The sequence below is a fragment of the Oncorhynchus masou genome, chromosome 29, assembly GCF_036934945.1.
Source record: "Oncorhynchus masou masou isolate Uvic2021 chromosome 29, UVic_Omas_1.1, whole genome shotgun sequence".
Taxonomy (NCBI): Eukaryota; Metazoa; Chordata; class Actinopteri; order Salmoniformes; family Salmonidae; genus Oncorhynchus; species Oncorhynchus masou.
The window spans coordinates 46,942,794-46,956,470 of NC_088240.1; the positions used below are offsets into that span (position 1 = coordinate 46,942,794).

Below are 13,677 nucleotides of genomic sequence, written 5' to 3' on the forward strand. Positions count from 1 at the left end.
TGGTAATGGTTGGAGCGGAATAAGTGGAATGGTATCAAATACATCAAACACATGGGGTGTTTCTCAATATGCATTCTCCTGTGCTCCACACTCTCATGCTCCGAGTGTAATCTCCAACGATGCTCTCTTGTGTAAGTTCTTGTGAGGACGTGAGTGTGGAGAATGCATAAAACATTACAGAAGCACTCGCACTCCCCCTACTGTATTACCTCACGTTTCACCTCCCCATTCACTGAACCTTCTTCCAGCCAGGACAATGGCAACAATAGACAAAACAAGATATAAACAAAGCAACCGTTTTACTTCAAAACTATCAGCTAGATATATGTGAATTGTAAAAATCTATCTAGTCAGGTTGTTTAACAAGTAGAAATGAACAAAAACACAAATATTATGCAAGATAGATGTCAATTCTTCTTGGGTAGCTACCTAACAATTCTTTGTGGCTTTCTGGCTAACTAACAGTAGTAGCTAGACAGTTAGCCCTATTGACTCATGGCCTTGCGATCTATAGTACGTAGGCAGGTAAACATGCCAAAACTAACACAGCATGTAGTTATTAACATATCAAGATAAAATAGTGTTGTCAGGCAACATATGAAATGTGAATAGTCAGCATTTCATTATCGCTTCAGCTCATATAATGTCCGCCATTGATTTCAAGAAATCGTGCGTCATTTTTTACTTTGCTGCGTCATATTTCTTTGCATACTTTCCGTTGAAGCTTGCATCGATGCATGCTTCAAAATGTTTACAAACGAAGTATGCTTCTCGAATGCATGCTCCATTTCACATACCTTGATTTTTACTTATACTCTGACCCTGCCATGCCCCAATTTGCATCCTCAGAGCACGGTAGTATGCATTTTGAGAAACACCTATGGTTTCCATGATGCCATTCCATTTGCTCTGTTCCAGCCATTATAATGAGCTGTCCTTCCCTCAGCAGCCTCCACTGGTATCAAGTGTTGGATTATAGCATGAAATATGCTTTTTCATGTTACCATATTAAAAATTAGAACTTATTTGTTTGCTGTATAATGAATGTATATGTTGAGGTCAATGGAGGGATAACAACTAGGTGTATGGAAAGTTACTGAGTGAGGAAGGAAGAGTGCAGAGAGCTTACATTCTGTTAGAATATGTTATTGTTAAATCTCAAGGATCCTATAGGGAGAGGAAAATAGTAACCGTCTGGTTTCAGTAAAAGATAAGGTAGGACAGCCTTGATTTAAGAAGGAGTGAGGATTTGGGCCGAGGTCAGGTCAGATGAAGTGAGAAGGAACAGTCACCACTTAAGGTCTTGCCTAGCAAAAGAGATGCATTGGCTGTCTAGAGTTGCAAGGAGTGGACTCCGCCTAGGAGGGTATAAATATATGTGCTTGAGTAAACATGTCTTTGCAGCCTTTTGACCCAGTGGGTGAATAAACATGGTTTGAGCTTTGACTACTTGTCTGTTAGTTTTTCAAAAGTCCATGTGGAATCGCTTGCTATAGTAGTAGTATTCATCCTGCAAGTGACATCAATCCTCCTGAGACCTGAAGTAGTTGTTTCCTTTTTCAGCAAGGGACATGGCTTTTGTGGGGCGACAGGAAATGTAAGTGTAAAGTGTTAGTATGCAGGTCACTGGTCCTAGCCCAGTGGGGACCTACTCTATTACATGTACTCGTACTTTTTGAGGAGGATGTCCTTGGCACACTCAATGTGTCTGGTGACTAGATGCTGGAAGATGGAGAGCTCCATAGACTCCTGCCTGTTCTGGAACTCCTCAACATCGATGAGACGCATCTTCCTACAAGGAGAACGCAGGGGGTGAGAGATTAAAGAAAAAGAGAGGCAGACAGAGCAGAAAAGATGGCAATACTGAATATAAAGGCTTGGGACAGTGAAAGAGAATAAATTATAGAAAGAAATAAGACTATAAGAATAGGATAGAAGGATATGATAGGATAGAAGTGTTCTCACTTGAAAGACACATGCCACAGGTCCAGCACTGATAGCATAGTGGGGTTGATGGAATGCAACTTGTCTCTCATCCTCTTTTGGGCATGAAGGAATGATTTGTTCCATGGTTTAGGGACCACCTCCATTCTTAAATGATGTACAGCAAGGAAAAGAGGATAAGAAGAAGTTTAATATTTTTAAGAGGAATACAATTTGACAAAAAAAAGGCTACTTAGAACATTTCAACCAACATGGTCTTCGTCAAGTAACTGAAGACCATGACGGTCAAAATGTTGCTTTATTAAACAACCAAGTTCGGGAGAAACAAAACACTAAGGAAACATTCCTTTTTTTCAAAAGGCAATTAATCTGAGCCTATGTGGTTTCTGTCCATGTATTAGGACCAAGTGTGTTTCAAAGTACTGCACACATAGTCACATTCTCTCCATTTTATGGGACTTACTCAACTCTGTGAGGAGGAACATCTTTGACCTTGTCTTCATCGTTTTCCCTCGGGTCCCGAAGTACGAAATCCACTGCAAACAGCGGCAACAAAACAACATGACTAATTAAAAAGCAAGACTGTGCAGCAAAAGACTAATAATAGATATGCACATTTAGAACAGAATCTAGAGAAAAATCTCAGTCTACAGACAGATATGTCTTAATGATAACTTAAAGAACACAGATGGATTTGTGTTGGGTTAGGTACCAATGGCTTTCTTCACACTGAGCAGGTAGTCCTCCTTCATCTCGTCTGATAGCAGCTCTATAGTCCTAGTCAGCCTCTTCAGGTGAGTGGGCACCAGGTCCAGAACATTCTCCAGCCAGGAGTCCTCCATGGCTGCCACATGCTCTGTGTCGATCCCATTACGAATGTAATAGTAATATCTCTGACAAGGTGGACATAAAAAGATAAGACACATTAAAGAGCTAATCCACAGTTGCTACATTCATTTTTGGACTTATTAATTAACAATATATACCAAAATGTCACCTTCCCTTACCAGGATATCCTTCTCTGTAGCTGTGGGGGACCCACAAGTAGGGGGCTGACTGTCCTCCAAAATGGTTTTGCCACTGGCAGATTCATGCTGCCTGAAACACGGGGTAATTTAGTGAAAGGAGAATGTTGTATGTTGAAAAGTGCTACAGAACGTTGGGTGAGTCGGTATGTGGATGCTTGGAATGAAGGGGATGAATAGGCAATGTATGGATTGATTGATTATTTGATTGGACTCACAGGATTATGCCGACCAGGGCACTGCGGAACTGCTCCCGGTCTTTTTTGGGCTGAGTGTGGCTACTGCTGCGATGTTTGGAGGACTCTGATGACAGGCCGGCCTCTCTGCTCTGGGAGTCCTCCAGGCCTCTGCTCAGGCTCTGGTAACGCCTGGTTCCCGACCCTCCACCCAGCACATCTCCTACAGTGAACAGTGGAGACACGTCATTATAGGTCACATAAGACACTTATAGGGGGATTATAAAGCATAGCATTGCCTTCTCCACACAGTTACAGTGGATGGACTTTATCATATAGGTCACAAAGAAACATATGAGGCATTGGGATGAAGGGATTATATTCCACGCAGTTACAGTATGTGAGGCTAAGAAAAAAACATGGTGAGGGAAGTCAGTTACAAAATCCATAATTTTTTTACCACTCAATTTACAGTTTGTGGAGGGTGTGTATGTTCAAAAAGTATTGTTGTTTTTGTAAGGAGCTATGTCTACTCATCGATTGCAACATATAATATGCTGTTCCCCATTTGAGTCACCTTTGGTTAATTATGTTTTAAAAACTATAACTAAGTTGAAACTATGTCCTATTTGCTACTAGCCTATATCAGTGAGAACATAACTTACTGGACAGTCTAACTGCCGCCCCAAAGCCATGGGACTCTCCTCTGACTGGCGGCTGCAGGACAAAGGCAGGAGCTGTCTCCTGCCACTGGGGTTTGGAGCGGATCTTTGAAGACAGATATAAATTAATAGTTTAGTGCAAAACGAGAGAGTATGGGACTAATAAATAAAAAATAATTGGAAATGTAACAATTAGATGGTTAGTTATTTGAGTTACACCACCCACACTTTCTATGAAGCAAAACCAAGACATTATGCTTAGCCTATATTGGACAAACTCGTCTGTTACATAGGCTTACTGGTTAGCAATTGCCAAAGCCTGGGAGACTGATGTTAGGCAGCGTACCTGTGGAAGTTGTGGTAGGAGGCGGTTTGGACTGTCAGGGATCTTGGGCAGCTTCTTATTATGCAAACTCTTCTGTGAAGAGAAATTGTCATTCGGACCTAGGTGGCTAGCTGGACATGACAAATGTCACTGAGTAACAATCGGAAATTATTCAGACCCCTTGACTTTGTCCGCATTTTGTTAGATCCTTTTTCTAAAATTGATTAAATTAAATGTTCCCCAATCAATCTATACACAATAGCCCAGAATGGCAAAGTGAAAACAGGTTCTTCAAAAAATAATTGAATGTACTAAAAATAAGAAACAGAAATACCTTATTTACATAAGTATACAGACCCTTTGCTATGAGACTTGAAATTGAGCACAGGACTCTCAGACCATGAGAAACAAGATTCTCTGGTCTGATGAAACCAAGATTGAACTCGGTTTCCTGAATGCAAAGCGTCACGTCTGGAGGAAACCTTGCACCATCCCTACGGTGAAGCAGGGTGGGGGAAGCATCATACTGTGGGGATGTTTTTCAGAGGCAGGGACTGGGAGCCTAGTCAGGATCGAGGGAAAGATGAACAGAGAAAAGTAGAGCGAGATCATTGAGGAAAACCTGCTCCAGAGTGCTCAGGACCTCAGACTGGGGCGAAGGTTCACCTTCCAACAGGACAACGACCCTATGCACACAGCCAAGACAATGCAGGAGTGGCTTCAGGACATGTCTCGGAATGTCCTTGAGAGTACCAACCATAGCCCGGACTTGAACCCGATCGAATATCTCTGGACAGACCTGAAAATGGCTGTACAGCGACGCTCCCAATCCAACCTGACAAAGCTTGAGAGGATCTGCAGAAAAAAATGGGAGAGACTTCCCAAATACAGGCGTGCCAAGCTTGTAGTGTCATACCCAAGAAGACTCAAGACTGTAATCTCTGCCAAAGTTTCTTCAACAAAGTACTGAGGAAAGGGTCTGAAACCTGTTTTTGCTTTGTCATAATGGGGTATAGTGCATCGATTGATGAAATGTTAACAATTGTTTTAACACATTTTAGAACAAGGCTGTAATGTAACAAAATGTGGACAAAGTCAAGGAGTCTGAATACTTTCCAAAAGCACTATATATACAGCTGAAGTCGGGAGTATACGTACACTTAGGTTGGAGTCATTAAAATTTGTTTATCAACAAATCCACAAGTGTCTTGTTAGCAAACTATAGTTTTGGCAAGTCGGTGAGGACATCTACTTTGTGCATGTAATTTTTACAACAATTGTTTACAGACAGATTATTTCACTTATAATTCACTGCATCACAATTCCAGTGGGTCAGAAGTTTACATACACTAAAATGACTGTGCTTTTAAACAGCTTGGAATATTCCAGAAATGTATGTCATGGCTTTAGAAGCTTCTGGTAGGCTAATTGACATTATTTGAGTCAATTGGAGGTGTACCTGTGAATGTCGTTCACAGCCTACCTTCAAACTCAGTGCCTCTTTGCTTGACATTATGGGAAGATTTTTTTTGACATTGTAGAATAATAATGAAGACATCAAAACTACGAAATAACACATATAGAATCATGTAGTAACCAAAAAAGCTTTGCACACTCTTGGCAATCTCTCAACCAGCTTCATAAGGTAGTCACCTAGAATGCATTTCAATTAACAGGTCTGAACAGTTAAAAGTCCATTTGTGGAATTTCTTTCCTTCTTAATGCATTTGAGCCAATCAGTTGTGTTGTTTTACCAAATAAACCTATTTGGTGAAAGACCAAGTCCATATTATGGCAAGAACAGTTCAAAGAACAGTTCAAAAATTAAAAAAGAAGCAAAGAGAAATTACAGTCCATCACTACTTTAAGAAGTGAAGGTCAGTCAATACAGAAAATTTCAAGAACTTTGAACATTTCTTGAAGTGCAGTGACAAAAACCATTAAGCGCTATGATGAAACTGGCTCTCATGAGGACCACCACAGGAAAGGAAGACCCAGAGTTACCTATGCTGCAGAGGATAAGTTCATTAGCGTTGCCAGCCTCAGCAATTGCAGCCAAAATAAATGCTTCACGGATTTCAAGTAACAGATACATCTCAACATCAACTGTTCAGAGGAGACTGCGTGAATGCTTCATGCTAAAATTGCTGCAAAGAAACCACTACGAAAGGACACCAATAATAAGAAGAGACTTGCTTGGGCCAAGAAACACGAGTAATGGACTTTAGACAGCTGAAAATCTGTCCAATTTTAGATTTTTGGTTCCAACCGCAGTGTCTTTGTGAGATGCAGAGAAGGTGAATGGATGATCTCCGCAGGTGTGGATCCCACCGTGAAGCATGGAGAAGGTGTGATGGTGTGGGGGTGCTTTGCTGGTGACGCTGTCAGTGATTTATTTAGAATTAAAGGCACACTTAACCAGCATGGCTACCACTGCATTCTACAGTGATACGCCATCCCATCTGGTTTGCGCTTAGTGGGACTATCATTTGTTTTTCAACAGGACAATGACCCAACCCACCCCCAGGCTGTGTAAGGGCTATTTGACCAAGAAGGAGTGTTGGAGTGCTGCATCAGATGACCTGGTCTACACAATCACCCGACCTCAAACCAATTGAGATGGTTTGGGATGAGTTGGACCGCAGAGTGAAGGAAAAGCAGCCAACAAGTGTTCAGCATATTATGTGGGAACTCCTTCAAGACTGTTGGAAAAGCATTCCAGTTGAAGCTGGTTGAGAGAATGCCAAGGGTGTGCAAAGCTCTAATCAAGGCAAAGGGTGGCTGCTTTGAAGAATTTAAAATATATTTAGTTTTGTCACTTTTTTTGGTTACTACCTGATTCCATATTTGTAATTTCATAGTTGATGTCTTCACTATTATTCTAAAATGTATTAAATAGTAGAAATATAGAAAAACCCTGGATGTGTCCAAACTTTTGACTAGCACAGTGGGGAGAACACGTATTTGAAAACCTGCTAAATCGGCAGTGTTTCCTACTTACAAAGCATGTAGAGGTCTGTAATTTTTATCATAGGTAACTGAGAGAAACGGAATCTAAAACAAAAATCCAGAAAATCACATTGTATGATTTTTAATAAGTAATTAATTTGCATTTTATTGCATGACATAAGTATTTGATACATCAGAAAAGCAGACCTTAATATTTGGTACAGAAACCTTTGTTTGCAATTACAGAGATCAAACGTTTCCTGAAGTTCTTGACCAGGTTTGCACACACTGCAGAAGGGATTTTGACCTACTCCTCCATACAGACCTTCTCCAGATCCTTCAGGTTTCGGGGTTGTCGCTGGGCAATGCGGACTTTTAGCTCACTCCAAAGATCTTCTATTGGGTTCAAGTCTGGAGACTGGCTAGGCCACTCCAGGACCTTGAGATGCTTCTTACGGAGCCACTCCTTATAGTTGCCCTGGCTGTGTGTTTCGGGTCGTTATCATGCTGGAAGACCCAGCCACGACCCATCTTCAATGCTCTTACTGAGGGAAGGAGGTTGTTGGCCAAGATCTCGCGATACATGGCCCCATCCATCCTCCCCTCAATACGGTGCAGTCGTCCTGTCCCCTTTGCAGAAAAGCATCCCCAAAGAACGATGTTTCCACCTCCATGCTTCACGGTTGGGATGGTGTTCTTGGGGTTGTACTAATCCTTCTTCTTCCTCAAAACACAGCGGGTGGAGTTTAGACCAAAAAGCTCTATTTTTGTCTCATCAGACCACATGACCTTCTCCCATTCCTCCTCTGGATCATCCAGATGGTCAATGGCAAACTTCAGATGGGCCTGTACATGCGCTGACTTGATCAGGGGGACCTTGCATGCGCTGCAAACATTTTAATCCATGATGGCGTAGTGTGTTACTAATGGTTTTCTTTGAGACTGGTCCCAGCTCTCTTCAGGTCATTGACAAGGTCTGCCGTGTAGTTCTGGGCTGATCCCTCACCTTCCTCATGATCATTGATGCCCCACGAGGTGAGATCTTGCATGGAGCCCCAGACAGAGCGTGATTGACCGTCATCTTGAACTTCTTCCATTTTCTAATAATTGCGGCAACAGTTGTTGCCTTCTCACCAAGCTGCTTGCCTATTGTCCTGTAGCCCATCCCAGCCTTGTGCAGGTCTACAATTTTATCCCTGATGTCCTTACACAGCTCTCTGGTCTTGGCCATTGTGGAGAGGTTGGAGTCGGTTTGATTGAGTGTGTGGACAGGTGTCTTTTATACAGGTAATGAGTTCAAACAGGGGCAGTTAATACAGGTAATGAGTGGAGAACAGGAGGGCTTCTTAAAGAAAAACTAACAGGTCTGTGAGAGCTGGAATTCTTACTGGTTGGTAGGTGATCCAATACGTATGTCATGCAATAAAATGCAAATTAATTACTTAAAAATCATACAACGTGATTTTCTGGATTTTTGTTTTAGATTCCGTCTCTCACAGTTGAAGTGTACCTATGATAAAAAAATAAAGACCTCCACATGTTTTGTAAGTAGGAAAACCTGCAAAATCAGCAGTGTATCAAATACTTGTTCGCACCACTGAATATATGAAAGATTATACTTTATTAAACGAAAATCAAAAGAAATGCAAAAAAATAAGTACATTGCTAGTTTCAATAGCTGGTGTTGCCCACTTTGGCTGAAATAACTTAATGTAGCCGTTTCTAGTAACTGTATCAGTCTTTTACATCGACTGGGAGGAATTTTTGCCCTTTCTTCTTTACAGTACTGATTCAATTAGGTCATGTTTGAGAGCTTTCTTGCATGCACGACCTGCTTCAAGTTCACCCACAGCATTTTGACAGGATTGAGATCTGGGCTTTGACTCGGCCATTCCATAACCCCACATTTCTTCTCTTTGAGACATTCTGTTTTAGTTTTGTTGTGTGTTTTGGATCATTGTCCTGTTGCAAGATCCACGTACGGTTCAGCTTCAGCTTTTTGACAGATGGCCTCACATTCTCCTGAATAATTCTCTGGTACAATATGGAATTCATGGTTGACTAAATGATGGCAAGTTGGCCAGGCCCTGAGGCAGCTCCAAACCATAATGCCACCGCCTCCACACTTTACTGTTGGTATGAGGTTCTTCTGTTCAAAGGCAGTGTTTTGTTTTCGCCTGTCCAGATCACATTGTTCCAGTAGTTTGGTCTTTACCCAAGTGTTGTCTGGAGATGTCAGTTGTGTCTTAATATTATTTTTTGAGAGCAGAGGCTTCTTCCTTCCTGACCTCGCATGTAGGCCAAGTTTGTTCAGTCTCTTTCTGACAGTTGACTTGCACTTCAATGCACTTCGACATTGATTGTGGCAAGAGAGGCCTGTAGATCCCTTGATGTTACCCTGGGGTTCTTTAAGACTTCTATGAACATCTTTCGGTCAGCTATTAGGCTGAATTTGGTGGGACGACCTGTCCTAGGTAGATTGCCAGTGGTCTGGAATTTTCTCCATTTGTAGATGATCAATCGGACACTGGAATGATGGAATGATGTACTTCGAAATATTTGGAACCTTTATCGATAAATGTGGTTGGAATTTAGCTCAAATATCCATGTGTCCAAATATGTTAAAAACAAATAATAATGACTTTCCAGGGGTTGTATTTACTTTTTCAGATGACTGTATATCCATTGATTGCTGAATAATGTAATTACAGCCTAGGTACCAAGGTACTGTATAGGGTACATAACAATATTATGCAAATGTTTGTTTTTGTTGTAATTTCAATCTTTGTAAACAAATAATGTAGCTTCAAACTGTATTTTAAGCCACAGTCTGTCCTGCTGTTCTTTAGCTGAAAATGGACAAAAAGAGCCTAACGTTACTCCTTATAGTCCAAGGACCATACATGTTATGTTTAGAGGCTAATTGGCTATGGCTGCCAAAACAACCAAATACTAAACTCAGCAAAAAAAGAAACGTCCCTTTTTCAGGACCCTGTCTTTCAGAGATAATTTGTAAAACTCCAAATAACTTCACAGATCTTCATTGTAAAGGGTTTAAACACTTTAAACACTGTTTCCCATGCTTGTTCAATGAACCATAAAGAATTAATTAACAGGCACCTGTGGAACGGTCGTTAAGACACTGTCAGCTTACAGACGGTAGGCAATTACAGTCACAGTTATGAAAACTTAGGACAACTAAAGAGACCTTTCTACTGACTCTGAAAAACACCAAAAGAAAGATGCCCGGGGTCCCTGCTCAACTGTGTGAACGTGCCTTAGGCATTTTGCAAGGAGGTATGATGACTGCAGATGTGGCCAGGGCAATAAATTGCAATGTCCGTACTGTGAGACGCCCAAGACAGCGCTACAGGGAGGAACAGCTGATCGTCCTCGCAGGGGCAAACCACGTGTAACAACACCTGCACAGGATCGGTACATCCAAACATAACACCCGAGGGACAGGTACAGGATGGCAACAACAACTGCCCGCATTACACCAGGAATGCACAATCCCTCCATCAGTGCTCAGATTGTCCGCAATGTACTCTGGAACGGGATCGATTTGGAGGTGGAGGGTCCGTCATGGCCTGGGGCGGTGTGTCACTGCATCATCGTATTGAGCTTGTTGTCATTGCAGGCAATCTCAACGCTGTGCGTTACAGGGAAGACATCCTCCTCCCTCATGTGGTACCCTTCCTACAGGCTCATCCTGACATGACCATCCCGCATGACAATGCCACCAGCCATACTGCTCGTTCTGTGCGTGATTTCCTGCAAGACAGGAATGTAAGTGTTCTGCCTTGGCCAGCGATGAGCCCGGGTCTCATTCCCATTGAGCACGTCTGGGACCTGTTGGATCGGAGGGTGAAGGCTAGTGCCATTCCCCTCTGAAATGTCTGGGAACTTGCAGGTGCCTTGGTGGAAGAGTGGGGTAACATCTCACAGCAAGAACTGGCAAATATGATGCAGACCATGAGGAGGAGATGCACTGCAGTACTTAATGCAGCTGGTGGCCACACCAGGTTTTTACTTTTGATTTTGACCCCCCCTTTGTTCAGGGACACATTATTCTATTTATGTTTGCCACATGTCTGTGGAACATGTTCAGTTTATGTATCTGTTGTTGAATCTTGTTATGTTCATACAAATATTTACACATGTTAAGTTTGCTGAAAATAAACGCAGTTGACAGTGAGAGGACGTGTCTTTGTTTGCTGAGTTTACATCTAAAAATGAATCTAATAATGTGGTACGGTTCTAAAAATATAAAGGTCTCTACTTTGATATCACATCAAAATAATTTCACAATGCAGAATATGCACTTACACTGATTTAACTGTTTTAACACAGTTGCCGCTGACAGTATTTTTCAGTGACAACAAGTCTTCTGGTTACACACAGCTGTTCAGAGTTGCAGATATATCATTAGCATAGGTAGTCGACTCTGAAATATGGCCGTGGAAACCCTAATCCTATAAAGGTAAATTTGACCTTTTATTTTCAAAAACTATTTCTCGCTGATATGAAAGATACGTTCTGACCTTATATTTCCAAAACGGTACCGCAAGTGATGCATGTTAGCGCACTTAACTAAACTCCCCCAGCCAGAAGACGTCAATTGTTTTCAGGATTATGTCATCATGGTAACCAAATGTTAACATAGACAAACCTTGTATAAAATATGTTTAATTTATACCTTTAAGACAAAGGCAGATCTTCAACTATCAGAAAAAAATAAACAATAGGCTGGGAGGCACTTCTAACTGGAGAATGTGTCTATCTAAAGCTACCTTTTGGTCTCCCCTACATGGTTTTAAGCAAGCCCAGCCCAGCCCAGCCCTGCTTAGCTATGATATTTTCCAATGAATATTACCAATGTGAGAATGATTGTTGAGTCATGAGCAGCAAATTAATAACCAGGCCCAGCCCTGATGCTATTTACAAAGTCATCAAAAGCTATTCCATTTGTGCCACTGACTTAGTCTGGCTTTAATTCCAGTTTGTCTATAAATGAATAATTGATATGTTAGATTTCCGTCTCAAACAACTTTTTCCCTTCAGGTTCCATCTCAACCAACTTTAGTAACTTAGCTAACATTATGTGGGTCATGTTAGAGCAAACTTACCTGAGTTTCCATGTTGAAGAATGTAAAGAAATGTTTACCTCTACATACTAGTTACTGCGCTATTTAAACAAATGTAACTTTGCAACCGTTTCAAGAACTGGTCGAAGTCAGCTAACGTTAGTTAGAGGAGGTAACGTAGCAACGTCAGCAGCACATAAAATAATGTCACCACAAGTTTCGCAAAACGCTACAACTAAGAAACCTGCATGTCCCTTCTTTACAAAGCTTGCTAAAAACTATTTTTTTAACAAGTATCTAGCAATTGTTTGCCCATCAAATGTGGCGTTATCTGGTTTCTTTCATAGCTAAAATCAGTCAAGCAAGTATATTTCTCGACGGCGAGCTGTTGCCACTTGCCATTTTGGTTGCTAAGGAAGCGACGCGACATGCCTCCTCCTCTCAACCACGCCCATGTTTGTACAGAAGGCTTCAGTGCAATTCCATAGTAACGGAATTACGGGAGACTCAGATGTATGTAAAACATAAACGAATGATTGCTTATTTACACAACCCATACAACTCTATGCACAAGGACTACTTTGAACAATTTCCGCCAAGTTGCATTTCCTTGAAGAACAGTGTAGACTGCCACCCCATTCCTATTAAAACAATGAGGTTGATTGTATAGCTGCCAATACAGGACGCAACTTGTATTCTATTTTAGTTGCTTCTTGATTGCTTCATGAAACACCAACACCCTCTTGCAACTAATAAGTAACTCATCTGCAACTTTGTTGCATTCAATTGGAACTTTTCAACTTTGTGCAACTAGTTGCAGCAACAGCCAATAAAAACAAGATGTATGCAAATTTGTGTACATGGTTTAACAGTCAATACATGTAATTTCGAGGAGAACACAAATCTCTGTTACAATAACCAAACGGTTGGATAAACAAATAATTTGTGAAACCACGACGTAATGCAACTGATGACATGGGGCGAGTTTGGAACTCTCAAACACGCAGCTTCAATTTGTTTGCCAGTTGCATGCCATTTTAATGGCATTTGAGTTGCTTCATGTAACAGCAAAGTTGCTTGAGAGGATTGCGTTAAAGTTGCTTTGTGTAACCTTAGCCTGAGTGCTTCTAGTACAGGCTCTCCAAGCCTATTCTTGGAGAGCTAACAATATACTCCTTTCTGTGTTTACAAACATTGCCGCAAGAGAGCGATGCGCTCAAGTTGTTGGCAGAACAAGGGGGAGTTCTTATCGAACGCCAGCAAAAAAAAGTAAATACACTGCTCAAAAAAATACTAAAATAACACATCCTAGATATGAATGAATTAAATATTCTTATTAAATATTTTTTCTTTATATAGTTGAATGTGCTGACGACAAAAATCACACAAAATGTATCAATGGAAATCAAATGCATCAACCCATGGAGGTCTGGATTTGGAGTCACACTCAAAATTAAAGTGGAAAACCACACTACAGGCTGATCCAACTTTGATGTAATGTCCTTAAAA

The 13,677-nt window shown here is 41.2% G+C and overlaps 1 protein-coding gene across 1 annotated transcript in view; it reads right to left on the bottom strand.

Annotated features, from left to right (window-relative positions):
* Positions 1–12,574, bottom strand: part of dnah7 (dynein, axonemal, heavy chain 7) — a 213,750-nt gene extending 201,176 nt beyond the window's left edge. The window contains exons 1-9 of the mRNA XM_064945130.1: positions 12,211–12,574; positions 4,154–4,225; positions 3,811–3,913; positions 3,188–3,368; positions 2,952–3,042; positions 2,657–2,837; positions 2,408–2,480; positions 1,966–2,091; positions 1,673–1,792 (exon numbers count right to left, since the gene is read on the bottom strand). Of these exons, the coding sequence (XP_064801202.1) occupies positions 1,673–1,792; positions 1,966–2,091; positions 2,408–2,480; positions 2,657–2,837; positions 2,952–3,042; positions 3,188–3,368; positions 3,811–3,913; positions 4,154–4,225; positions 12,211–12,222 (959 nt within the window). The 5' untranslated portion in view covers positions 12,223–12,574. The remainder of the gene's footprint in view (positions 1–1,672; positions 1,793–1,965; positions 2,092–2,407; positions 2,481–2,656; positions 2,838–2,951; positions 3,043–3,187; positions 3,369–3,810; positions 3,914–4,153; positions 4,226–12,210) is intronic.
* Positions 12,575–13,677: the final 1,103 nt, after the last annotated feature.